General features: G+C 51.0%; 10 protein-coding genes across 10 annotated transcripts; 5 read left to right on the top strand and 5 right to left on the bottom strand.

Annotated features, from left to right (window-relative positions):
- Positions 1-500: 500 nt before the first annotated feature.
- On the bottom strand, positions 501-2,600 carry ASPZODRAFT_18092 (hypothetical protein; the record flags this gene model as incomplete). The annotated part of the gene is made up of 1 exon (XM_022727154.1): positions 501-2,600. One exon carries the CDS (start codon positions 2,598-2,600, stop codon positions 501-503), a length of 2,100 nt encoding a protein of 699 aa, XP_022579023.1.
- Positions 2,601-3,219: 619 nt separating this feature from the next.
- Positions 3,220-5,386, bottom strand: ASPZODRAFT_153451 (hypothetical protein; the record flags this gene model as incomplete). Its single annotated transcript, XM_022725971.1, has 2 exons — positions 3,220-4,739; positions 4,831-5,386. 2 exons carry the CDS (start codon positions 5,384-5,386, stop codon positions 3,220-3,222), a joined length of 2,076 nt encoding a protein of 691 aa, XP_022579022.1.
- A 126-nt stretch (positions 5,387-5,512) lies between these two features.
- ASPZODRAFT_134588 (hypothetical protein) lies at positions 5,513-6,196 on the top strand. Its single transcript, XM_022723572.1, has one exon. The coding sequence runs from the start codon at positions 5,735-5,737 to the stop codon at positions 5,972-5,974; it is 240 nt and encodes a 79-aa protein (XP_022579021.1). The 5' UTR covers positions 5,513-5,734; the 3' UTR covers positions 5,975-6,196.
- A 4,302-nt stretch (positions 6,197-10,498) lies between these two features.
- ASPZODRAFT_681638 (hypothetical protein) lies at positions 10,499-11,481 on the top strand. The gene is made up of 4 exons (XM_022729499.1): positions 10,499-10,554; positions 10,620-11,026; positions 11,085-11,327; positions 11,377-11,481. The coding sequence occupies exons 2-3, from the start codon at positions 10,798-10,800 to the stop codon at positions 11,300-11,302; spliced, it is 447 nt and encodes a 148-aa protein (XP_022579020.1). The 5' UTR covers positions 10,499-10,554; positions 10,620-10,797; the 3' UTR covers positions 11,303-11,327; positions 11,377-11,481.
- On the top strand, positions 11,421-12,507 carry ASPZODRAFT_680192 (hypothetical protein). The gene has a single exon (XM_022729496.1). The coding sequence runs from the start codon at positions 11,663-11,665 to the stop codon at positions 12,224-12,226; it is 564 nt and encodes a 187-aa protein (XP_022579019.1). The 5' UTR covers positions 11,421-11,662; the 3' UTR covers positions 12,227-12,507.
- Positions 11,946-13,031, bottom strand: ASPZODRAFT_134586 (hypothetical protein; the record flags this gene model as incomplete). Its single annotated transcript, XM_022723571.1, has 1 exon — positions 11,946-13,031. A coding segment is annotated over one exon (793 nt), but the record flags the coding sequence as incomplete, so codon positions are not given.
- A 1,295-nt stretch (positions 13,032-14,326) lies between these two features.
- On the bottom strand, positions 14,327-14,908 carry ASPZODRAFT_18088 (hypothetical protein; the record flags this gene model as incomplete). Its single annotated transcript, XM_022727151.1, has 1 exon — positions 14,327-14,908. One exon carries the CDS (start codon positions 14,906-14,908, stop codon positions 14,327-14,329), a length of 582 nt encoding a protein of 193 aa, XP_022579017.1.
- A 413-nt stretch (positions 14,909-15,321) lies between these two features.
- Positions 15,322-17,073, bottom strand: ASPZODRAFT_680790 (hypothetical protein). Its single transcript, XM_022729497.1, has 3 exons — positions 16,512-17,073; positions 16,296-16,452; positions 15,322-16,215 (listed from the first exon to the last, which is right to left on the bottom strand). The coding sequence occupies exons 1-3, from the start codon at positions 16,869-16,871 to the stop codon at positions 15,629-15,631; spliced, it is 1,104 nt and encodes a 367-aa protein (XP_022579016.1). The 5' UTR covers positions 16,872-17,073; the 3' UTR covers positions 15,322-15,628.
- A 2,963-nt stretch (positions 17,074-20,036) lies between these two features.
- ASPZODRAFT_680183 (hypothetical protein) lies at positions 20,037-21,092 on the top strand. Its single transcript, XM_022729495.1, has one exon. The coding sequence runs from the start codon at positions 20,376-20,378 to the stop codon at positions 20,907-20,909; it is 534 nt and encodes a 177-aa protein (XP_022579015.1). The 5' UTR covers positions 20,037-20,375; the 3' UTR covers positions 20,910-21,092.
- A 1-nt stretch (position 21,093) lies between these two features.
- On the top strand, positions 21,094-22,284 carry ASPZODRAFT_681197 (hypothetical protein). The gene is made up of 2 exons (XM_022729498.1): positions 21,094-22,014; positions 22,059-22,284. Exon 1 carries the CDS (start codon positions 21,277-21,279, stop codon positions 22,012-22,014), a length of 738 nt encoding a protein of 245 aa, XP_022579014.1. The 5' UTR covers positions 21,094-21,276; the 3' UTR covers positions 22,059-22,284.
- Positions 22,285-23,603: the final 1,319 nt, after the last annotated feature.

Genomic DNA, 23,603 nt, shown 5'->3' with positions numbered 1-23,603 from the left:
GTCAGTCAGTTCACCACAGACAGAGGAGAGGTCATGGTTTGATCAGATGGTAGAAAAAGAGAAGTTCAATGATTAGAAAGTTTAATAAAAGAATAAAACAGTAACCTAGAGACACAAAGAAGGGTTGGATGGGTTGTTGATTTCCGGCGCTGAAAGACGGGGTCGAAAGTGTTTTGTTATCAGCAGATCACATGTCTTACTCTCCTTCCCCTCTCTCCTGTCAATACTGACAACAGAGTCTTCTCCAAGTATTCTCTCGATATTCGTGTCTATTTCTTGATTTCTTTGATCCACTTGACTTGATCACTTATTGACTGCTAGAAATCCACTGACTGACTGCTAGGAATCCACTTGGATGATAGAAATCACAGAATGACAGCCACGAGTCTAGACTGTCTGTGCGAGTCCAACAAACTTTGCAACACGCCCGTGCGTCGAGTCTACAAAGACTGCAAGAGTCTACAAAGAGTCTATTATCAATTCTATCGATCAGGCTATGGCTAACAAGACCCAGGGTTTAGGCTAAGGAGAATCCCCGCCGCCAACCGTCTGCCCCCCCTCCCCCAGACTGCCTTGCAAGGCACAATCTGTCCCGGCCATGAGACCTGCTGCGCCGTATAGATGGTCGCTTGGTGACTCTGACTCTGACTCTGACTCTGGCTGAGTTGGTGTAAAGCTGCTTCCAAATGGCCCCAGTCAACCTCGATGGCTGAAAAGCGAATCACCCCATCGACTAGTGTATGCGTGCAGCGGCCGTACGGCTTTGTCTCCTGATTCAGACGCAGTTGCCCACCGCTTAACCCGGCGCTTTGCCATTCGATACTGCTGTTCCGTGGTAACTCGTCCACCTGGACTGCAAAGAAGGGGGGGATGGCGGGCGACGAAGACTCGACGATATCAAAGTTGGGCAGGGCGGGTGCTTTGCTTGTGTAGTGTCTCTCAGCCCGTCCATACTTGAGGTCCCATGCATCCACATCGTCTTCTTCTTCTTTTTCGATGTTTTCTGTAGAATTATGGATTCCTTCCCATATACGACTAGCAATCCAGGCCTTGGTAGCAACATTTTCTCCTGTCAGAAACGCGACTCCCCCCGTCCACCAGTCGACGTGCATCGCGGCCCCAATGCGCCAGAGATGCTGTAATGCCAGCACGGCCTGTAGATTAAAATCTTGCATCCACGTTCCCTGGGTGACGGGGAGGTTCATCGACGCGGGTTCCAGTGGGATCTGCCCGGCGACATACACCAGCTTCGAAGTAGAAGTAGAGTTCAGAGGAACAGAGATTGCCTGCGAGTACGGCCCGATATTTGCGGGCGCCCAATACGAGCGAGACTGGACGTGAAGACCATCCCTCTTCTCGCGGGGACAGCTATCCAGAACAAACGAGGCCATGACGTCCACTCCCGCCGGGAGAGACCGACAAGCGACCGTCACGCGAGCCGGCGGGTTCGGTTTCCGGAAGAGCGAGACGTAGACATCGTTCACGCTGGCGAAGTCGGCCATGGACCGAAGGAGGAGGGTGGCGAAGACAATATCGTCGGTGGTTCTGTTGGAGGCGGCGAGTGTCTCGTCGAGGGTGGTAGCAATAGAGGCCATCTGCTCGGCGGCAGAGGTTCCAGCGGCTGTAAGGTTTGAAATTGACTGCTTTGACTGCTTTGACTGGCTTGACTGGCTTGACTGGCTTGACTGGTTTTTCACCGACTCTGAAAGTATTTGTTCTTGGTGTTCCTGGAGCAAACGTTCAAACCTATCTTCCAACAGAGGCGGCCGTCTCAATTCAAAAGGCTCCCCAGACTCCTTGGGAAGACACCTCGGCCGAGTGAAACGAAGGTACGACACCCCCGCCTCGCCAGAGACAACCTCGGTGTCGACCTCGATCCTCTTCTTCCAGAGAACACTCGGCCCATCCACCGCGAGGGTTTCGTACTCGCCTCCCTCCCCCAGCACCGCGCCCCGAACATCCCCATCCTCCACATCGACGAAGCGCGCCATGGCTTTCGCAATGCGGCTCCGTAGCCGGCCATCCGACGAAGACACATTCCCCCATAGAAACGAGGAATCCAGCCCTCCAGACGCGACCTTGATGATCCGCGCGTCACACGATACACTCGCCATATCCTCCAGCAAGGCGGTTTCCGTCCGGTTCCCAGGGAGTAGAAACGGATACATCCACAACCACGACAGGGAAACCAGGCCCAGCCGCGCTGCGACGCTCTCGATTCTCGTCCGTTGGTACGTGGATAGGATCGCGCCCGTGCAGACGGCGTCGGCGTGGTGGGTTTCCATGATCGTTTTCAACAGCGGGACCAGCGCTTCCGTTTCGTCGGCGCTGTTCTGTGCGCCGTACACGAGAGACGTCTCGATTGCGCTCCCCGCCTGGATTTCTGCTCGGTAGAGTGGGATCCCTAACGCTTCTTCGTACAGAGGGATCACTCCGTGTCCGACAGTCTGGTACATGAATGAGTCGATGTCCTCTTCCTCCTGGCTGGCGGGGTGGAGGTTCGCCAGCGCGACCACCGTGTGGCCATTCGCGAGACAGTGTAGGGGGGTATATAGACTGTCTTTGCCGCCGGAGATCAGCGCTATTACTTTGAGGCTCATTGTAGGTAGAAAGTATCAATTAGTATTAATTGTAGTAATAGTAGTAGTAGTAGTAGTAGTAGCAGTAGTATTTATGCCGTGCAGTGAGTGAGAAGTTGGTGGGATGTGGGGCTATCACTCTGTTAGGTACTCTATCCTTACTCTATACTCTATTAATGATGAATACCAAGACAGATACTGAGACAGATAATAAGATACTAAGATACTAATATGCACATTATTGTGGCCAGCACGTTAACAGTATTATAGAGAGTATACATGAACAGAGGAAATCACAAGGAGTCGGAGAATGAAGAAGAAAGGGTAATAAAATGACAGGATGGAAGAGAATAGAGAATGGAACAGGATGTTGAGTAGAAAAAAAAAAAAAAAAAAAAAAAAAAAAAAAAAAACGCACAAGAGACAAGGAGAGAGCTCTATTTTTGCAGCCGGACGCCAGTTTGCCCGTCCGCCAGAGCCGTCGATCACCCACCAGACGCCGAGACAAGTACAGAATGACCAAGAGAGAGAGAGAGAGAGAGAGAGAGAAAATGATAGAGATGAGAAGACATGGAGTAAGGAGGAAGAAAAAGGAGGAGGAAAGACAAAGTAAACTCCTGGTCTCGTTGGGCATCGTAATTCACGCCGAGTCGTCGCGCTTGCGCTTCTTGAGAGCGCGCCGGTCGACAGGCTCCGAGCCACTGCCGTCCGACTCGCTGGTCGTCGACTTGGTCGCAGCGGCGTGCGCGGCCTCGTACAGCACGGCGCCGAGAGCGCCGGCGTCGCTTTCGTCGTACGGGGTCGGGGCGGCTGCCGATGCGGCCGAGTCGCCGTTCGAGTCGAGCATGTTCATCACCATGCCCGCGCCCCCGTGCGTGCGAGCGTGTTGGGCCAGGTTGTCGCTGCGCGAGAATTTCTTGCCGCACTCGCCGCACTCGAACGGTTTGTCCTGCGTGTGTAGCGACCGGTAGTGCCGCTTCAGGTGCTCCTGGCGCCGGAACCGTCGCGAGCACAGCGTGCACACAAACGTCTTGGACGGGTCGTCCGTCAGTGACTGCTTGCGGCCGCGACGGTTGACCGAGACGGGGGGAGCTCCCGTCCCGGCCTCGGAGGCGCTGAAGCCAGCAGTGACGGACGAGGGGGTGGCGGCCGCCGATCCCGATGAGGGAGTGGTGGCTCCGGCGGCGGCGGCGGCGGCAGCGGCGGCGGCAGCTGGGGTGGATGTTTGGGATGCCGAAGCACCGGCAGCCGCCTCGGAGTGTGGGAGACCAAATTCCGAGTCGCTGCTGTCCGATACACTGCCCTTCTTGAGCGACCGACGCATGCTGGCCCGCTTCTTGGAGCGCGCCATCATCATCTCTTCCGCCGAGTTGTCGGAATCGATCTGCATGGGCACGGGATCGATGGTGACCGACTCCAGAGTCGTTGGGAGGCCGTGGTAGGCGAAGGGATCCTGGTGGTCGTCAAGGTCTTCGATGCTCTGCTCGCTCAAGAACTCGTCTTCATCCAGGGCGTACTGGCCACCGACAACACGCTGGCGCTTGTCGCCGACAAAGTAGGTGCCGTGGTTCGGGTGGAAGTCGACGAGACGGTTGACAAACTCGTCTTCCGAGTCCAGGTCCGAGAAGCTATCGAAAGTGGGCAGAGTGGAAAGCGGATCAATGGCGGCAGCGACAGCGGCGCAGCTGAACACAGGCGAAGGGTTATGCTCGTGAATCGGTAGGGTGACGGCTGCGCTACCCAGGACCAGTTTGTGGTGCTGTTGCTGTTGTTGTTGTTGTTGTTGTTGTTGTTGCTGCTGCTGCTGCTGCTGCTGTTGCTGTTGTTGTTGGTGCTGGTGCTGGTGCTGATGATGCTGATGGTGGTGAGTGTGGTGAGTGTGATGGGGGTGGTGGTGATGGTTAGCCTCCTCCTCGTCACAGGACAGAGTGGGCAGCGGTGGCAGCTCGGCGGCAGGTGCAGCGACACAGATGGACGAGTGTACCGTCAGCTGGCGAGGATCACAGAAGTCGGAGCTGGCAGGCTCGGCGGACTGTGGGTGTGTAACGAAAGTAGTGGTGGGCACGGGCGACGGCGACGGCGACAGGGATGGACAGGAGCTGTTGGCCGACAGAAGGTCGGAGGCTTGGCTGGCAGTAAATGCTGGGGGGTGGATAAACACTGTCATTCTCAGCCCTTGCTTTAAAAAAAAAAAAAAAAAGGAACCACGCGTGTCTCCCGCAAGGGATGCCACGTTTTTGAAAAGACCTACCTGGTGTCATGGGAGGGGAGTCTGAGCGCGACAGATGATCCGGGTTGGCAAGGATCTCAGTGTGAACATCGGTCTCACAGCCCTCTTTGACGCCCTCGACCTTCTCGAAGGAGAAGAAGCCGTTGACCGGGGTGCGCAGGGCGCCGCTGGTGGACGGCGGGCTGCTGATGGTGCTGCCCGAGGTGGAGAGCGGCGGGGTGGAGGGAAAGGAATAGAAGTCGGCGCTGACGAAGCGGGTGTCGAGGGGCATGAGGGCGGGCGAGCCTTGCTGGACGATGATGGTGGGCTTGAGCTGCTGGGAGGGCTGGGGAGAGGCGATCGGGGTCATGTTGTTCATGGCGCCACGGAAGGCGTTGGTGGTGGCCATCTGGTGCATGTTCATCAGCGGCTGAGGCGCATACAGCGGCTGCTGCTCAGGCACACAGTGCTGCGGTGGTGGCGGAGGGAACTGCTGCATCTGCCCGTAGAACTGCTGCATCTCTGCCGGATGGCTGGTGTAGTGGGATGAGGGTCGGTGTTGCTGGTCGGCCGGGTAGTAGTAGGCCTGCGAGGACATGGTGAAGGCGTCCATCTATCCACACCAGGATCAGTATGGATTGAAATCAAACACACAAAAGAGAGCAAGACAGGTAGCTAAGCTCTGATATAGAAATCACTCACTGTGATTATTAGATCGTATGATCGTTCTATTTAGATCGGATGAGGACTCGCTGTCCTCATCTAGCAATGAGTGAATAGTGGGTAGGTGATAAGAGAGCGACTGACGTATATAACGCCAGATGAAGAAGATGAAAAAAAAAAAGATATTAAGATATATATAGTCTCGAAGACAACGAGATCTGGATGCCACAGGGCAAGGTTTAAAGGAAGGGCAGGTCGTAAGGTGACCGGAGGAGTGTTGTTGATGTGGTGGTTGGGTGTGCCGTGGTGGTCGGGTATACCATCAACTATTAGATATGAGACGGGGGATGGGGGAGAGAGAGAGGAGGAGGAGGAGGAAGAGGAAGAAGAGAGAAAGAAAAAGAGAGAGAGAGAGATAGATAGAAAGAGAGAGAGGAAAGGAGGGTGTAAAAAGAGGGACTCAGGCGAGAGAGAGGAAAAAGAAAAGAGAAGCCAGCACGATGGGAATAATAATTCAAAATAGAATAAAAACGAAATAAAATAAAACGGATCAATAAAATAAAACGAAATAAAATAAATAAATAAAAACGGCCGCGGGGAAACGAGAGACAAGGCCCGAAAAAAAACTGGTAGTTGGTTAGTAGTGAGTTATGGGAAAGATGGGAATAGTAAGGAAAAGAGTGGCAGGACAGACGGGTGGATAAGAGCACCACCACCACCACCACCACCACCACCACTACCACTACCACCACTGCTACTACTGCTACTGCTACTAAACTACAAGTTGTAAAACTACTATGACATTGATCTGCCTGTACGACCGGCTCAGACAAAATAACCCGCGGCGAATCCACCAGCCAGTGAAGGCAGCGCATCCACTTTTCTGACTGTGGGCCACTGCTTATCAGAGCTGTAACTTGTCCGTTGCCCGTCGTCACTCGTGGGTTCCCAGGCGTCTAGTAGAGTATTGACCAGGGTAAGACTCAGGTTAGACCTTAGGACCTGGTTAGTTGCTACATAGTACATACCTACTCCTACAGACTGGCCAGGCACCGGGTCGCGCCTCTAGTCTGGGGCGGGATTGCGCGCGAGGAATGGCGCCGGTGATGCACATCCCAGCAGGAAGCGGAGACTGGACGATGGGTTGGACCAGGATACGCGGCCATGCCGCCAGATTGGGCGTAAGCGGGTGGAGGAGCAGCACGAGTGGGCACACCGAAGCCTCATTCAATGGTGGATGGATCAAATGCGGAGGTAGTATGTAAAACAGTGAGTATTGTACTATTACTTCTTACCTACTACATAGTAGTGGTCTATGTAGGCGATACTAATACTCTACCTGGTACTAATAATACATGTAAACTAATTGCTTGTGATCCTCGGACTGTGTGTGTACAACATTACCACAGATGGACAGTAAGACAAACTACCTAGTACCTAGTATATGGAGTACCTAGACCAAGGTACTCGTACTCTACTCCATTAGTACGTAGTACCAGTACTGTACCAACTTGATACCTATTAGGTACCGGTACCGGTACCGGGACCTAGGTACCTAAAGTAGCCTGGGTAGGCAATCCTCCGGCTTATCACCTCTCGATAGCCAATCGACACTGCCCGTGGGTGAAAGGATTTGCACTAGCGCCGGCTGTGTATACGAATTGCCTTTTCAAGAAGACCTACCAGGTAGGTACCTACCTACCTACCTACCTACCTACCTACCTACTGTCTACCTAGGTACCTACTGTAGTATATCGGTACCTAGGTAGGTAGGTATGGAGTAGGTTGAATAGATAGTAGGGAATGTCTAGAGCAAATAAAGGTTTAGAATCTATTAATATTATGTAGTGAGATTATTATTGATAATAATAGAGTGAGTACAGACAAGGAAAATAATTAGGTAGGCCCGGTGGCACCGGCAGGGTTCGATGGTGAAACACGCCCAATTTGGCATCATCCAGAACTGTCACTTCTCCGTATTGTATTACTAGGTCTGTACTGTACGGAGTAGGTACGGAGTACCTAAGGTACCAAGGTAGTACCCCATGTAGGTACCAGGTAACCAACTTGGAACCTATCTCGGTACCGTCCACCGTACTCCTACCAGGTATCAGTGGTAACAGCTCATCTGAATGATTGATCACGCAAGACCTATCGGATGAGCGTCGGTCTACTGCAGGAACACTGTGGAGGACAGCAGCTCCTTACATCTGTCAGAGAGAATAAATGTTTCTTTGTGCATACTACATCCAGAAAAATGACTCGTAGAGTCGTTCGTCGATCCAGGCCCACAACTTAAGAATTAGACTGCCTCTGTTAGGTAGGCATCCTCTGCTCAGTTACGGAGTACTATGAGTACTACATACTACTGGTCAGTCTCGGCGGGATAGTGAAAAGCATGTTTGACTCGGAAATCAATGCCAGCGATTAGATGCCCCGACAAACGAAGCAAGGCACCCTGCACATCGCCCGACAGAGTAATTTGGGGGGGGGCCTTGAATTTGGGACTTTCACTGGACAGAGTCCTCCGGAAGATTACTAAGCTCTAATAATAGATGGTACGTACTGTACAGTAGGTACCAGATACCTACTTCGTACCTACCTCCTAGGTAGTAAGAGATATGCGGATAAAGACTGTATAATTACTCAACCTTCGAGAAGGATACTAACTAATGAATACTAACTAAACTAGGCGATGGAGACGGTAATTCAAATAAATTGATGGTGGTTAAGATTATTACTCCGTGCTCTACTCAACTTGGGACGGGCTTAAATTGCTATCGGCACTTGAGCTAGTCACATCCCCGTCGCTAGTACAGCCACTGTCGTACCGCCGTTGGAGTAGTCAAACACCGTACGGAGTCGGAGGAGTAATGGGTAATAGATAGCTAGAGAACTCGAGTACCTAGGTATACATCACCGCTATTTCATTATGGATATACAGAGTACCTAGGTACTCTACGTAGTTACCGGTACCTAAGTAGAAAGTCGTACCTAAGTAGAAAGTCGTACCTAAGTAGAAAGTCGTACCTAAGTAGAAAGTCGTACCTAGGTAGAAAGTCATAAATAACAGAGTCAAAGTACCTATGTACCTATGTGCGAGGTACCTACCAGGTACCTACCAGGCACTCTCGCCACTCGCTATAATTAGTGCTCAAGCCTCAGTATACAGAATTTTCCTCGGCTACCTCGGCGAGACTCATACGGAATACACTGTGGATAGTACCTACTAGCAAGGAGTTGCCTATAATCGGAGAACTGCATGCCAGTTACTATTCATACTCGACACACGGACACTGGCAGACGCATGTCTCACGTCATGCAACGGCCACCGTTATGTCGATGCGGAAGAATGACAGGTCAGCTGCTTACTATGTAGGAAACCCTAGGGTATGCGTATGTGCTGTGCATTATTAGTGATTATTGACAATAATACATATTAACCATATGATATGGAATTCTTGGGTTCCTGAGAATAGACATCAAATAATATCCCTATGGAGTACATGGTCCAGTGGCAACATGTGCCACAAGACGTAAGCTATGGAGGCAACTGGTACTTATTATTATTAGTTAACTTGCAATAGTAAAGCCAAGGTGGATCTATTTATCCCTCATCCCTGTTTCTTTTGAGGCCAGTGCCATTGCTTCGGTTTCAAACGGTCGAGACGTACCTAGGAGTTAGTACCTTACTACCTAGGTAGTTACTAACTAACTAACAGGTAGGTACTAGTTAAGTACTCCATACTCTGTACTTTTGCAATCACTACTACAGAACTAGTATTTACTATTCACTATTAAGTTTACTCTATCCTTAGTACATTCTGGAAAGATGCTAAAGTACTCCATACAACCCGGCAGTGTGGCGACGGAGTCAGTACCCTGTCGTATGTAGTATAATATAAATTAGTGATAGTAACCCTGTCACTGGATCTATATAATACTATATACTAGGTATTATTTAGTTGTCAACAGCTAGAACTTTGCCTCTGTATACTCTATACTCTATATATTGTTCTAGAACTAAATAATCTCGCTACTAGGTCTGTGCAGTTGTCTGTGCAGAAACTAGTAGAGACTGACACAGCGATTGTTAAAAACCCGCCAGTATTATACTTAGTATGTAGGTACAGAGATACTCTGTACCATTCAGTAACTGATAATACCTACCTATCTATTAAGGTGGTAGGTAGGCATTCTCAAAGTTGTTATTAGGTAAGATAAGAACTCCATCACGTACTGACGACTCCATAGTCAGCCAACATCTCTAGGTCTCTCCCGGGAACGTGGGCGAGGGTCAGATAGCGAACGGCCAGGATTGCTATTGCATGACTGCGGGGCGGCGAGTAGAGGAGAGGAAGAGTAAATTCCACTCTGTAGCAGAAGTTACTAGAGGAGACGCTAGCGATTAGTTAGGTAGGTTAAAGCGTGCCTGTACGGAGTACGGAGTACTTGGGTAGAGTACCTTAGGTAGGTAGGTACTAGGTACCTAGTAGTTACTTGGGTAGTAAGACTAGGGATTTGATTTGATTCTATCCGATACTAGTCGGAACTAGCGGTATTTCGCCGTATTGTGCCTGGTATGTTACGCCGTACAGCCTACAGTGTCAGGTTGGCAGTCTGGCACGTGCTCACCTTGAGAAGGTTCGAGCTGAACATCAACCACCTCAAGTCCTCCACTGTCTCTGCCATCATCCATGGATCTCTTCCTGACCGTCGTCGCATACCGTCTTACACTCCCCAGAAAAGGAAAATGAAGAATATGAATATGAAGCAAATCTCGCCAAGCTAACCTTATATTAGCTATATTCATTGCACCACTACCTACTACTAAGTTATCTACTAACTAACTACCTACCTACCTACTAAGTGATCTACTAGTTAGTTACTTACCTACCTACTAAACTATCTACTCTACGACCAAGACAATGCGGAGACGCCCGGTGCACAGTGTGGCCTCATCTCCCGGCGGAAGCGCGAGCGGAAGGATCCAGTACCCATTCTTGCGTTGTGTTGTCCTACTCCGGACGGAGGACCTTCGCTGCGCAAAAGTTTATCCCGCGGACGTGAGGCGGGCCAATGCCCAAGGAACCAAACTTTGAGGTGGGCGGTCCCTCTGCCAACGTCATCGCTGAAAGATGGAGGTTGCTAACTTTTGTTTCTAGTAGATACCTTGGTAGCTTCTGCTTCAATCTTCATGACAACTGCACTTCAGCCAGCCTACTTCTTTCAAGACTTGACGGGAGATCAAAGATACTACACACGGTCAAGGCTTATGGCCACAGCATTGTGGTCAAGGCTTCTTCTGGTCAGAGCTCATGGTCAGAGCTTACCGGCGTCAGTCTAATGCTCAAAAGGCAAGCTCAACCCGTGTCTAAACTTCAAATGGTCAGGTCAGGTCAGGGTCGAATATCCCGGACTTCAAGCGACACTCTCCGATCGACTGACTCGATCTGCGTTGTTTTCTTTCTTTCTTTTTTTTTTTTTTTTTTACAAAATTTCGCCAGTCTGGTGTCCACTACTGCCCTGAGCATGTCCAGTGGGAAAGCAGATCATGATCATCCCTCTCCGGACCCTCCGAGCACAGATTTCGTATCCGAAGTTCAGCGACAGGCTGCTATAGGGCAGTTGGCATTGCGGGATATCCCGTTCCTCCATTTCACGCCTTGGAAGTTTGGATCTGGCGGATCCTCGGCCTTCCTCCGTCGGGTTGATTTGGGAAGATAAGACTCAAGAGTCAACAACTGCATGGTGCACGCTGCCATGTACGGCATATGCGTTGATCTCTTATGCCGAGCATCTTCAGTTTCAGCTCGGCGGATACACACCGTGGTCCATGGTTCTCGTATAGCTGTGAGCAAAGCTAGTCGATCTAGGTAAGAGCTCGACTCAGTGCCGGGCAGGAAGGAGGTTCATTTTCCGTAGGATTCTCGGTACGTAAGCATACAAGCTATCTTGGGTCGACAGTGGCAAATATGAGTAGCAGGATCAGATAACAATTCTGCTGTCAATTCATATCCACGGTCCTCCAAGTCCTACATATCGACACGAGAGTAGATACTAGATACTAGATATTTTGTTCGCTCTGCCACACTAATAAGATTGACAATTAAACTCAATAAACCCATCACTATCTATTCTATCACTATCAAGCCTGGTTTAACCTGCTTGCTTGTCCTGCTTGTAACTAGGTAGCTTGACGCTCAAATAAATGACAGGTACGACTTCAGTGGATGGTTATGTGAGATCACGGCCGCAAAAAGAAGCAAGCTCAGTCTCTTCCTATCAAAATCCATATCCTCATCATCAGTCGAATAAAATATATGATGAGGAAAAGGAAGCAAGAAAAGAAAACAAAAAGTTGTGGGAAGAGTTTTTTTTTTCCGCCATGACTAAGCGAATAACAAACAGAACAAACATCCCCACTACGCGCAGGGGTATAAAAACCTCGACTTTGCACGCCCGGTTTTTCACTTTCTTCTTTTCTTTCTTCGTGCGGCGACGCAACTATTATTTCACCCGTGTTGCTTGGACATCCTCTTCGTCTCTCATTCGAGAGATGATAATTCATGATGTTACCAGGTGTCAGTTGCGTCACAGACGAATGAAAATTGCACGCCGGTTCTACTTTTTTGGCCTTTCTTCTTTTTTTCTACGGATGAGGCCATTGGTTTGGGATCGGACACTCAACAAAATCACTATTTTTGCTTGGATACTCGTAGCTCGTAATCACACGGAAAAGAGAGAGTTAGAGATTGTGTATTGTACTAGCTAGGATAGTAGGATTCTACTCTCCCTGCTCGTCGCCAATCTTCTGCAACTTGCCCATCTCTCGCTTCTCGCCCGCTTCGCCCAGAATGCGCACGCGGTCGACGCGGATTTTCTCGCCGTCGCCGTCGCCGTCGACGAAAAACACAACCAACGAGCTCACGTTCTGGAACTTGACGAACCGCAGGTCCACCTTGGCCGTGCCTGTCTTTGCATCCCAGTCGCCCGCCTGCAGCGTCACCGTCTGCACGGCAGGGATATCTTCTGCATCGTCGAAACTAAGCACGTGTGTCCGGTTCGTGTAGAGTTGAATCGTCTGCGGCCGGAGGGGGGTTTCGTCGTCGTCGTCGTCATCGTCATCATCGCCCTCCGAGGAAGAGGGAGGCAAGGAGGTGATGTGTAGCGAATGCACCTTGGACGTAGATTGCAGCGGAATATACAGCATCAGCTGCTCGTCCGTGTCACTCTCGACCCAGTCGGTCACGGCCTTGCCCTTGCCATTTTTCCCGTTCAGCAGCGCGGACGGCTTCGTTGTGTCAAACAGCACCCGCACGTCTCCAAACCCGGCGTCGCGGTTCAGCAGCTCTAGCCCCTTCACGTTCACCTGGTCCGTAATATCGCTGTATCCCTTGGGCACCGCCGCCCCGAGCCATCCCTCCCCTCCCTCGCCGGACGCACCCTCCCCGCCGTCAGGCCCTGCCTTGCTGGCTTCCGAGGCCAGTTTGCGCACCACCTCGTTAAGTTTCTGGGGGTTCGCGCCCTGCACGGTGTTCACAACGCGGCCTTTTTCGAAGACAATAAAAGTAGGCATACTATATTCATCATTCATCAGTTTCTCTCTCTCTCTCTCTCTCTCTCTCTCTCTCTCTCTCTCTCCTAAAGAGTGGTAAATGTGCAAAACACACGCTGTAACCTTGTAAGCCCGGGCGATGTCCTGCTGCTGATCAACGTTGACCTTGGTGAAGGTGATCCGGTTCGCGCGAGACAGGCGCTGGGCCAGCTGCTCATAAACAGGGGCGATGGCTTTGCATGGTCCACACCAATCCGCGTAAACTGATATTTCAAGGCAAAGGTTAGCTGGGTGTGTTTACACGTTTCTGGCTCTGTCGTGTCTGGGTGGCGGGGGGTAGCCGCTAGCTTGCAACGATGAACGAGAAGCTCAGGCACAACTTACAGTCTGTCACGACAAAAGTAGAGGATCTCAGAATGCTATCAAACTGCTCCTTGGAGGAGATATTTATGGGCGTCGTTTCCATCGTGGGCGAGGTGTATGCAAGTGTGAAGAAAGGAGGGGGAATCGCAGGTGGGCTGCGGCGGGAGGTAAAGCTCAGCGGGGGCTGGGCAACGCTGTGTACATAACATGACTTTTCACCACCTACTCAATTGTCCACCTGGATGCGTATTTGATTCGAAGTGACTCTGTGTTTCGATTAAATGGGTTATTTTCGAGTTACCTTCCATTTTACCCTTGTCTTCTTAGTTTAAGAGATGTGCACTACTCAGGTACTTCACTACCAAAATAACTCATTTATATATAACGGAATGTGTCGAGACAACCAAAACAGAAAGCGACTAGTAGAATAGAATAGAACAGTGCTGGGAAGAGGCTATATATGAAGTAATATCCTCGACAACAATTATACAAAGTGTATAGATATCTTGAATTGAAAGCACATTCATATGCTAAGACAAGCCTGATGTCTCCGAGCACGCCTGACTCGAACCCCTTGCCATTGCCTCAACGACCAACGTATTTCTCGACCGATTAGACCACAGACAGTGTAGTCCAAATTGAACTTGAGCCTGTCAAATTGTTCATCTTGGGGGACACGCTCATATGACCCAAGAGATCGGTGAGACCGTCAGCCCGGGTCAAGCAGGTAGGCCTCTTGCAAATAAAGACCATATGTCGACACCGTATAAGCGTTGACTCGTCGGATCTCTTGGATTGGTTTCTCAGTTGTTTCTCACTTGAGAATAGTATACCGAGTAGCGAGATGTATGCATTTGACAACCCTGCGGTCTCGAAACCGGGAAACTGGCGACGCTGGGTGTGCCCTGTGCCCTCAAAAATCCAAAAAGAAAAGAACCAAAACATCTTTCGCCCTCATCCATCTTCGACGGCAAACAAAATCTTCATCCAGAGACTACATCCGCGACACCCGATGACGATCTCGCCATGCTCTGCCTCCCTTTCCAGATCGCTTTCGCGGACGAGGAAGCCTCTCTCGTCACCGCACCGGCAGCTGCGATACCAGCAAGTCTCCGTATCATCATTGTCCTCCTCGCCATCTTCGCACGATAGGTCTTCCAGATCGACAGTCTCCAATCCCGTGTGGAATATGTCTGCTGCTTTCTCGCGCCCCGCGGACTTTAAACGGTCGAGCCGGAGGGTCCGGTCGTACTCGGCGCGCAGGGAAGGGCTCGAAAGCGTTTTATACGCTGCTGTAATCTGGTCGATCGTATATGTTATTGAAACCGGATTTGCTGCAGTAGAGGCAGAGGCAGAGGCAGAGGGCGTTGCCTTCAAGTCGGTTTCCCCCGCTCCCGCTTTGTCAGGGTGATGCCTGAGTAGGGCACGGTGGTACGCCAGCTTGATCTGCTGATTTGAAAACGACTCGGCCGAGGTCTCTGGGAAGGGGAGATTGAGGATCTGGTAGTAGTCGTGTGCTGGATCTGTTCGAGTCATTTTGCACGGTTTTATTTTTTCTTCCCTCGTCTTCCGCTGTCCCTCTTTTCTCTTCTTTCCCCCCCTTCCTTTCTCTCCTCTTTTTTATTTTATATTAAAAAAACCCCTCGACATCATTTCATTCGTTGTTGGTTCGTTGTTGGTCGTAGAGAGGATGGGAAAAGTCGGTCGTGGACGGACGCCACTTCTCTTTCTCCCCAGGCGCGTCCAACCACTGCGGCCCAACGCTGGAATTGACGGACTTGCGAGGGTCTGAGGGCAGCGCATCCTTGCACTTCTCCGCATTTTCGATATGAGACCTGCTGGAAATACGGAGTAGTAGACTAGTAGGTCTCCCATTTTGATCGTATTTAGCGGGGTTCTTCCTGTTCCTAGAGTTCGCTTTGGTGGTACAAGAGTGCCAATCGTACTGACTATCTAGGTTGACGGACGATATCCTTCCTCGAGTCTTCCTGGTGCAAAAGTGACATTCACTATTCGGTACCTAGTACACTGCAACGCCCAGTTGCGTTGCGGTGATCATTCTAATACAGGGTGGGTGGGAAGATAGCACATTTGGGTTCACAAAAGCAGACGTGATCTGAGACATTCTAATCGGTTCAAAAACATACTGTGCCGGATATTGGGGATATGAGGAGAAGAACAAAGAAAAAGAAAAAAAAACCAAAAGAACCAAGGAGAAAGGGAAATAAAGGTACAAAGTCTATGGAGTGACTGCTCTTACGCCGAGCTCTTGAAGACGAAGCGGTCCTCAGCCTTGCTGGTGAAGGGGACGCCGAGCTCGAGAAGCTTGACATAGACGTCAGAGAACTCCTTGAAGAAGACATCGCTGTCCTTGGCGTAACGATCAACGTGCTGCTTGAACTCCTTGTCCTTGACCAGGGCGAGATCGGTGGGGAGCATCATGAGGGTCTTGGTGGTCTTGTCAGTGAATTGTTGAGGGCCGTTCCACTTGCGCTTCTCCCACTTCTCATCGAGGAGCAGCTTGTAGAACTCGTTGGTGAAGACGGTGGGGCTGAAGTCCCAGGGGCCATCGAAGCCCGAGCGGTCGGTATGGGCGCGGCCCAGGGCGTGGGCGCCGCACAAGGCGACAATCTCACGGTCGTCAAAGCCCATGCGGTAGAAGATGTCGCGGATGTGGCGCTGGTCCTTGGAGGCATCCGGCAGACGGCCGTCCGGCGTGCATGCGGCCAGGTCCCTGTCGGCACGGCCAGGTCTCCAAGGGATGACAGGGCCACCTAGCTCCTGGATGGCGCAGGAGCCGGCCAGGGTCCAGAGATCCGAGTAGGTGATCCAGGGGAACTTCTCTATATTATTTAACCCAGTGTTAGCCTACTGATCCATATTGCAATCAAACGAGGGGGGGGGGGGGGTTGACAGCACATACCCTTGACAGGCTCCAAGAAGTCTCTGGCGTGCTTCAGACCAGCATTCGCACCATGGTCGGACTCGGGGGCGAATCGCATCGTCGCTCCGTTACTTCCTCCAGTGCCCGTCTCCTTATCATAGGTACCGCTGGCGTGCCAGGCGAGACGAACAAGGACCTACATGATTTAGCCAGCGTTTTCTTGAAAAAATTTTTTTTGACGGGAAAGACACTTACCGGTCCATAGCTGCCGTCGTCGTACTCGTCCTTCTCAACCAGCAGGCGGGCAATCTCGTTGTACACCTTCTGATAGTCCTCCTTGGTGGGCACAAAGGGGCCGGTTGCCTTGACGGAGGCGTCGCCGCCGCTCAAGTAGAAGTAGGCGCCCGCGCCTCCAGCAACCGCAATCCCCGCCCAGAGCAACGTGTTGGAGGACTTGCCAGGGCCTGCTTCCGAGGCGTATCCCCGGCGACCAGCAGCTCGAGCACCGTGGGCAGGCAGAGCGAAGCGAGCGCTGCGAACACCCGGCCTGAAGGACGAGGTGGCCGGAGTGGAGCGAGCGATGGCCCGGGAAACCGTCCTGACAGCCGAGGCCATTGTGAAGGAGTGTGTAGAGATGGGTTGAAGGGGAGTTTGATAAGGGGAAACAGGAAAAGAACACAAGAGCAGGGGATTCAATGGGCGGAAAAGAGAAGACAGACAAAAGGAGGGTGAGGGAATGCAGGGGCTTTTAAGATAAAAAAGAGGTAACGTATCTTACAGAACTGCATCGCAGCTGTCTCCTCCCCCCCTCCCTGTCCCTCTCCCCAAAACACGCAGAACCGAGTCGAAGACACATCAGCAACCAATCACGGCGCTACGATTGGTGAGCTCTGGTCCCTCAACACCTCTGGACCGTTCCTTTGACTCAGCAAGCTGCGCGCACTCTCCGCATTCTGTCCCTCGGTAGTTGCTCCACCGATCACTGGTGAGGAATCAGAAGCCTCAGAAGCTCCGGATTTTCAGTCTACGAGTCTACGACTATCAGACAGTGGCTCGCTTCGCGTCGGCGGCGACCAGCAATCCACGGATTGGCGTCCCAGGAGTCGGCGTGGCGGCTGCAAGACGGGTGGTTTGTGTGGTGTACAGAGGAAAGAATAGGTGCAAGTACAGAGCATCCTCAGTTTTAGAATTATTCCTTCTTCCTGGATGCTGACGCTGGCAGACCGTGACAATATGACAGACGTCTTCGACTTCTTTTAGTCCTTTCCTCCGACCCCATCTCCAGACACCCACCCGGTCCACCATGGCGGAGTCGCTGCCTGCCGTTGGCCTCTTGTGTGCGTCGCGTTAGTAAACAACCGATTAGTCATCGTGAATAGTCTCGAGCGCCCAGACCCACCTTGATGCCTGAGGAACAATTGCTGTGGATACTGGGGAGAGAGACAGAGTTGGCCGTTGAGGTTGGGATGTCGGCAGCTGCTCTGTCCTGGATTGGATTGCTGAATTGTGAGATGGCTGTCTGGAGAGAGCTTGGGTATATACCCATGTATATGCCTTGGACTGAGGCGGTCTGCTCGTACCGTCTCACAGCCTTGTATTGAGCTGTTTTGCGACAAGTTCAATTCTCTGACGCATCATCTCCCGTATATGGAGGGACGATGGATGTCGCTGGTGCAAATTCACATGGACAATACAGGTCAACCGATGCTGGTCCTTACAATGCTCTACGTCTTCGATTCCTCTCCTGTCGTCAGCTACTGTGGAAGATCGATAGCAGGTTAGTGCCGCTTCTCTCAGTCTTCGTTTTGTCTTTTTTTTTTTTTTTTTTGGATCGATGAGGCAGGCATTGCCAATCGCCAACAGAGAATTGGGCTTCTTTTGTTCTGGTTGTCTTCTACATGACTTCCATGCTGTTTGAGATTCCCTCGAACATTGTCTTGAAGAGCCGAAGGTGCAGTATGCCTGCCTTTTACTCATACTAATCGGCATGTCTAGTCTCACCTCGTATATCTTAAACTCGTCCCTTCTCTTTTTCATTATCTAGTATCTCCTCCGTGGATGCCTTGCGTCCTGATCCTATCTGGTGGAAATCTGCCGGGCTGCGCATTGCCTTTTGCTGCGCCTCGATAGTCCTTTGCACACTGTACGCTGTCTATTAGCGACAGGCTGTCGATGTGCTGTACAGGGGTCAATCTTGCGGAGACGAGGATGCAACAGGGTGATTTGAGTGCTATACAAGCTCATAGTTGATCGAGTATCTGAGATATGCGGCGATCCCATGTAAATTTTGTCTCCGTAAAAAAAAATTCTCGAGTCTTCTATAGTATTATAGCATATATTTAGAATCCTAGAGTACACTGTACAAACTGTTAGTATTGACGTACTCTATACAAACACCATTGCTACCTAGGTACCTACATATCTCTGTATGAATACCCAAAGCAATGGAAGTCTGGGCAAACGGAGGGGGAAAAATCACAAAAGGACAGCATCCCCGCCGCGAAGACCCGACATGGGTGGGATCCTTCAACAAGAGAAGTGGCCTGCCTTTTTTGCTTTTACCTTATTTTGCCCTCTTCGACCGAGTTATCATGGAAACCAGTCGTTATATTTTTCAGACGAAGGGTAAAAGATATCTGCCTTGGGCATAATCGAAGGTAAGTAAGGCAGATTCCACCAGGCAACGAGAAATTGGCAATGCTGACTGTTATTGAGCAGGTGACCTCACGTGGTTTTGAACCTCCCGAGTCCCTAGTCCCCCTCCCTTTTCCAAGGCTTGGGTTTTAATACCTGATGGCTGCCTGTTGGCCATCTGGGACCAGGATTGGCCGGCGGACCCCTGCAAGACCACCGGCTGCTGGGAACGGTACGGAGTACTTTTTCTCTGGCCTAGATCCAGGCTAAAAGTCTCAAGGTTAAGCTTGATTCCGGCCGAGGTAGGCTGGGACGAAACAAGGGCCTCAATGCTGGATCCGTTGACAACGATTGTGGAACCCTTCTGATCGCTTCTAGCAGGTACCTAATCTCACTGCCTCAACGTTATGTCCACAGATAAGCGTGTTGTTTTTCACCCGCCACCCACTCGCCCTGCCACACCGGGTGTGAAGGAGATGACTCTGGTTTTTTCACCCTCCAGGGTGCCTTGTTCGCCTTGCCGGAGCGAAAGCAACGAACCACGGGGCAATACGGTCTCTCAGCCCCATCTAGGGACTGTTGAGACGATCCCACGTCAGTCGGGACGAAAAAGTGACGGTGCAAGCTTCACTTTGAAGAAACGCACGGTTGTTCCTGGTTTGCTGGACTATGAACTTGCTGGTCTATCCCAGCACCGGTGGGTGCTGGGGCACCACTGAGCGAGATGGATGCATAAAACCAAGGTGGCGACCCTGGAGCAAGGATTTCCTGGATGAAAACCGAGTAATCTTCGTCTATCTTGGCTAGCATCGTACGCTAAGATGTCCTTCAACCAGCAGTCGTTTGATCCGTCCTGGTTTTTGCCCTCCGCCTCGTCATCGGGGCCAACAGAACCGATGCAGGCTTTCTCTGGTGTCGATCGGAACGAATATGCTCACCAGCAACGGTATGTGAATCCACCACCGGATGTACTGAGAGCGGCTACATACCAGACGGTTCCCCAGATGATGGCGAGCTATGAAAACGAGCCTATCGCGTACGATGGTGGTGATGCTGGTTCCTCCTCCCAATATATGTACCGAGCTCGGATAGGTCCCCAGAGCATGAGGCGGGAATGGAGTCATGGGTCTTTGGCGGCCAGCTCGAGCTCTGGGTATACCAGCTCACAAGGGATGGCGGTTTCGCCGTCGTTCTGTGGGAACGATGAGTCGCTAGCCATGAGTGACTGTGGAAGTCCTTTCGGCGAGTTTCAAGGCGAGGAGCAGCAAATGCTGGGCGAACCCTCGTATCAACCGGGCGTTGGCAGCCAGGCTATTCCGAGAACCATGGGCCAAGGTAAAATGTCGTCTTAAAAAGAAGATGTAATTTTTGTCACGAGCTAATTCACGAGAAACAGAAATCCCGGATATCGACCCTCAGCTTTTGGCCTGGGAGAGCGGCTTATATCAGTTTCAGGCACCGGAAGAGGACGAGCCATTGGCCAGCATGGCCCTGGCCGGAGATCCTGCAAGGCAAACATGGGCACACTTGTCATACAGGGATGGTCCCGGAGTCTCAAATCAAGGAGAGGCACTCTCCTATGGAGGCTTCATTGAGACTGGACAGTTGCAGTATCAACAACCGAGAACTTTGAGTGCTCACCAATCCCCAGTCATCCAACGCAGTATACATGCTAGTGATGAATTGGCCGGTGGCTCGAGCCATGTACTGGAGAGCCAGCCCCGTATCAATTATAGTCTCCTCCACGCTCATGTTGTGCCAACGAGCATCAGGAAGCAGAAGAAGGGTCGTGGTGGACGGCAGCCTGGCTCTCACCTGCCGGCCGATGATGCAGCAAATGCACGTTCTGTGCGGGGTGTGGGCTCATGTTGGCGGTGCTCCTTTCAGAAAACGAAATGTTCAACGCATATGACGTGTTCGACCTGCAGTGCCATTGTTAATTTCCGGACCTGGCCCCTAGGGTGTGAGCGCCGGTCCATCAAGGATATGTTACGGAACTCTCTTGTTCCAGGTGAGTAGAAAAACCCGGCATGGAGTCTAGCAATGGTTGAGGATCCACTGTTCTGATATCTTGTGGTAATTCGAGAAAGATTGCTTTGAGAGTCGTCTCACGAAATCTGCGGTACTAGAGTTTGTCAAGGATACCGTCCAGTGTCCCACTGGCAAGAAGTTTCCTCTCACGCTCAACGCTGGCTTTGGGAGGGACTTCACTCTGTGGGGATGGGAATTCAAGCCGAAAAACGACGAGACGGTGAGATTCCATTCGATCTCCGTCAACGAAGAGACAGGACTTCAGTCCGTTCGGAGCCCGCCCTCGCGTGCCTTTACAGTCGCATTTGACAAGGCCAATCTCTATGCCACGTTTACAAGACTGAATGCCTGGGCGATGGAGACGCTGCAAAGCCCGCAAGCCATCCAACAATGGCTTCGCAGTCTCTTTCCTCACAATCAGCCCTCATGGGTTGCCTCGGCGATCGACAGTCTGTGGCAATTCTCATACCAGAGTGGGATCTTCCAGAAGGAGGCGCCCCCCGGCAGGGGGAGGGAACCGAATGTTATCTTGCTGAAGGCGTGGAAGATGGCCATGCTTGTAGTGGCATTGACCAATTTGATCTATATCCCCTCTGACGCCGGTGCTTCGATCACCCAACACCTGCAATGGGGCCCAACGCATAACGCGAGCGATCGGATCTCCTCGCGGCTGACAAACAAGATCATCAAGTTCGTGCTGCTGGCACACTACGGGCGGCTGGTGGACGAGGTCCTCGAGGGGCTGGACTATCTTCTGCGAAACCAGGGCCAGTGGAAGCACGCCTTCGGGGTGACCCTGCTGTGTGTGTTGGTGAGCGGGCGGATGCAGGAAGCCCAGACGGACAACATGCTCGTGGCGCGGCGGCATGGGGAGGACATCCGGGCGACGACGCGGGCGGCGGTGCAGGAACTGGAACAGGGCATCACGACGGTGACCAATCTGTTCCATCTGAAGTACCGGACGGTCCGGGGGGCGAGTTCGGCGCAGAACCCTTTCCGCCCGGGGTCGACGCTGGTGAAGGAGGATCCTCACCTCCAAGCGCTCATCCAGCAGATCGAGGGAGCACGCCGGCAATGGAGTCCAAGTAGGTAGGTCCGTCTACGTGAATTGTACAGGAAAGTCGAGCTAACCGACAGTCCGGTGCCCGCCATGGACACTCGACGACATGACCGAGGAGAAATTTGCGGCCTTGAACCTTTCGCGGCTGCTGGATGGGTTTCTGACCCCGTTCTTCCACAAGCCACCTGGGCCGAAACGGCGATAACTGGGATGAAAATAGGTACAATTTTTATTTTATTTTTAAATAAAACCAAGTAACTAGATGTCCGTCGTAAAAAAGTCCTCCTGTTCGATTGCAGCGAACAGAAGGGTGGAGTAGACGCAGCTCTGCTAAAAACTGGGGATTTCGATCTTCCACTGAACGAACTGTGCGTGCATTCAAGCCATGGAGGGCCAGATGCGCACGGCGTGGTTTATCATCAACTAGATTTAGGAATTGTATCCGTCGAGTCCTACATATAGACTCGATAGAAGAGAGTACACAACCACTTTAGAATTGTGATGGTTGATGTGATGGTTGAATAATTGTCTAAGCGAAGAGAAGAAGAAGAAAAGAAAAGAAGAAGAGAAGAAAAAATAAGAGGGAATCAACGACGGAATTATATTCCTCCTCTCCGGGCCTAATCCCGACTAGCGCCCACATGACACGCCGGTATTTGACCGAATCTTTTCTTCCGCTCGCCTTCTGCTTCTGTTTTTTCTCTCATTACACTTCATAACACGAACGCATAATCAACCTCCAGATTTCTTTCATCCATAGGGTGGCAGGTCATATTGGCGTACTAGATGGACACTGGGCACATGGTGGCTTTGCACTGTCTCGAGGAGTTTCGATTCCTTGCTGGTGTGGCGTCACCTGCTGCTCAGACATTCTCCTAGAGTATTTACGGAGTAGAACTGGTATCTCGTAGTTTCTGTACTCTGTCCCTATCTACAGTACTCAGTACTCAGTACTCGGTACGGATAGCAACGCGAGATATCTGATACCCCTTTCGTATCACTTGGGTGATACGACTGATAACTATCCCAATAATTGCTCTATTATTATAGCATACGTACGGCCGAGTGCTCGTACTTCTATTGATAGTTCGTACTTTGTCTCAGTCTCCTTAACTGCCTCCTTCCGCCAAACGGTCGGGCGGTTTTTCCCCCCACCCGGCGAACTCTCGCTCAGGTACTCCATACTCTAAGGGGACGGTGAATTACTTGATATGGTATAGTGTTCCTATTAGGGGAAAGCGCGTCTTATATGTCTTAATCTTGATGTCTACTCTATAAACTTAAGCTGCCTACCTTAAAATAATAATATACTTTTATATTCTACTTTTTACTTTCCCCTCCTTTCTTTCTGCCTTCCTTTATTTTATCTTAGCTACTATATCTACTATACTACCCCCTTATCTTCCCCTCTTTAGGTAATTTATAAGCTGTTTAACTAGAGCATTTTTAACCTAATGTGACATTATTACATCAGGTTTTACTCCCTACTATTTTTTATTATGTGCTTTTGCCTAATATTACTTTAAGGACTTACTTAGATTCTAACTATGGCATTCTTTACCTTTTTGACCCTTTAAGCTACCCTTTAAGCTTCTTATTATATTCTTAAAGCTGTCACTGCT

The sequence above is a fragment of the Penicilliopsis zonata genome, assembly GCF_001890105.1.
Source record: "Penicilliopsis zonata CBS 506.65 unplaced genomic scaffold ASPZOscaffold_13, whole genome shotgun sequence".
Taxonomy (NCBI): Eukaryota; Fungi; Ascomycota; class Eurotiomycetes; order Eurotiales; family Aspergillaceae; genus Penicilliopsis; species Penicilliopsis zonata.
This window is presented reverse-complemented; position numbering and strand designations above follow the sequence as displayed.

Excerpts from the sequence above, each read along its gene's own strand:
- ASPZODRAFT_680790 (XM_022729497.1), bottom strand. The coding sequence starts at position 16,871 with ATGGCCTCGGCTGTCAGGACGGTTTCCCGGGCCATCGCTCGCTCCACT. Across the intron at positions 16,453-16,511 it reads ACGACGGCAGCTATGGACCG|GTCCTTGTTCGTCTCGCCTG; the intron begins GTAAGTGTCTTT and ends TAAATCATGTAG. Across the intron at positions 16,216-16,295 it reads CTTCTTGGAGCCTGTCAAGG|AGAAGTTCCCCTGGATCACC; the intron begins GTATGTGCTGTC and ends TAAATAATATAG.
- ASPZODRAFT_134588 (XM_022723572.1), top strand. The coding sequence starts at position 5,735 with ATGTGGTGGTTGGGTGTGCCGTGGTGGTCGGGTATACCATCAACTATT.
- ASPZODRAFT_681197 (XM_022729498.1), top strand. The coding sequence starts at position 21,277 with ATGGAGACGCTGCAAAGCCCGCAAGCCATCCAACAATGGCTTCGCAGT.
- ASPZODRAFT_680192 (XM_022729496.1), top strand. The coding sequence starts at position 11,663 with ATGACAGGTACGACTTCAGTGGATGGTTATGTGAGATCACGGCCGCAA.
- ASPZODRAFT_680183 (XM_022729495.1), top strand. The coding sequence starts at position 20,376 with ATGGCCCTGGCCGGAGATCCTGCAAGGCAAACATGGGCACACTTGTCA.
- ASPZODRAFT_681638 (XM_022729499.1), top strand. The coding sequence starts at position 10,798 with ATGCTCAAAAGGCAAGCTCAACCCGTGTCTAAACTTCAAATGGTCAGG. Across the intron at positions 11,027-11,084 it reads TGATCATCCCTCTCCGGACC|ATTGCGGGATATCCCGTTCC; the intron begins CTCCGAGCACAG and ends AGGGCAGTTGGC.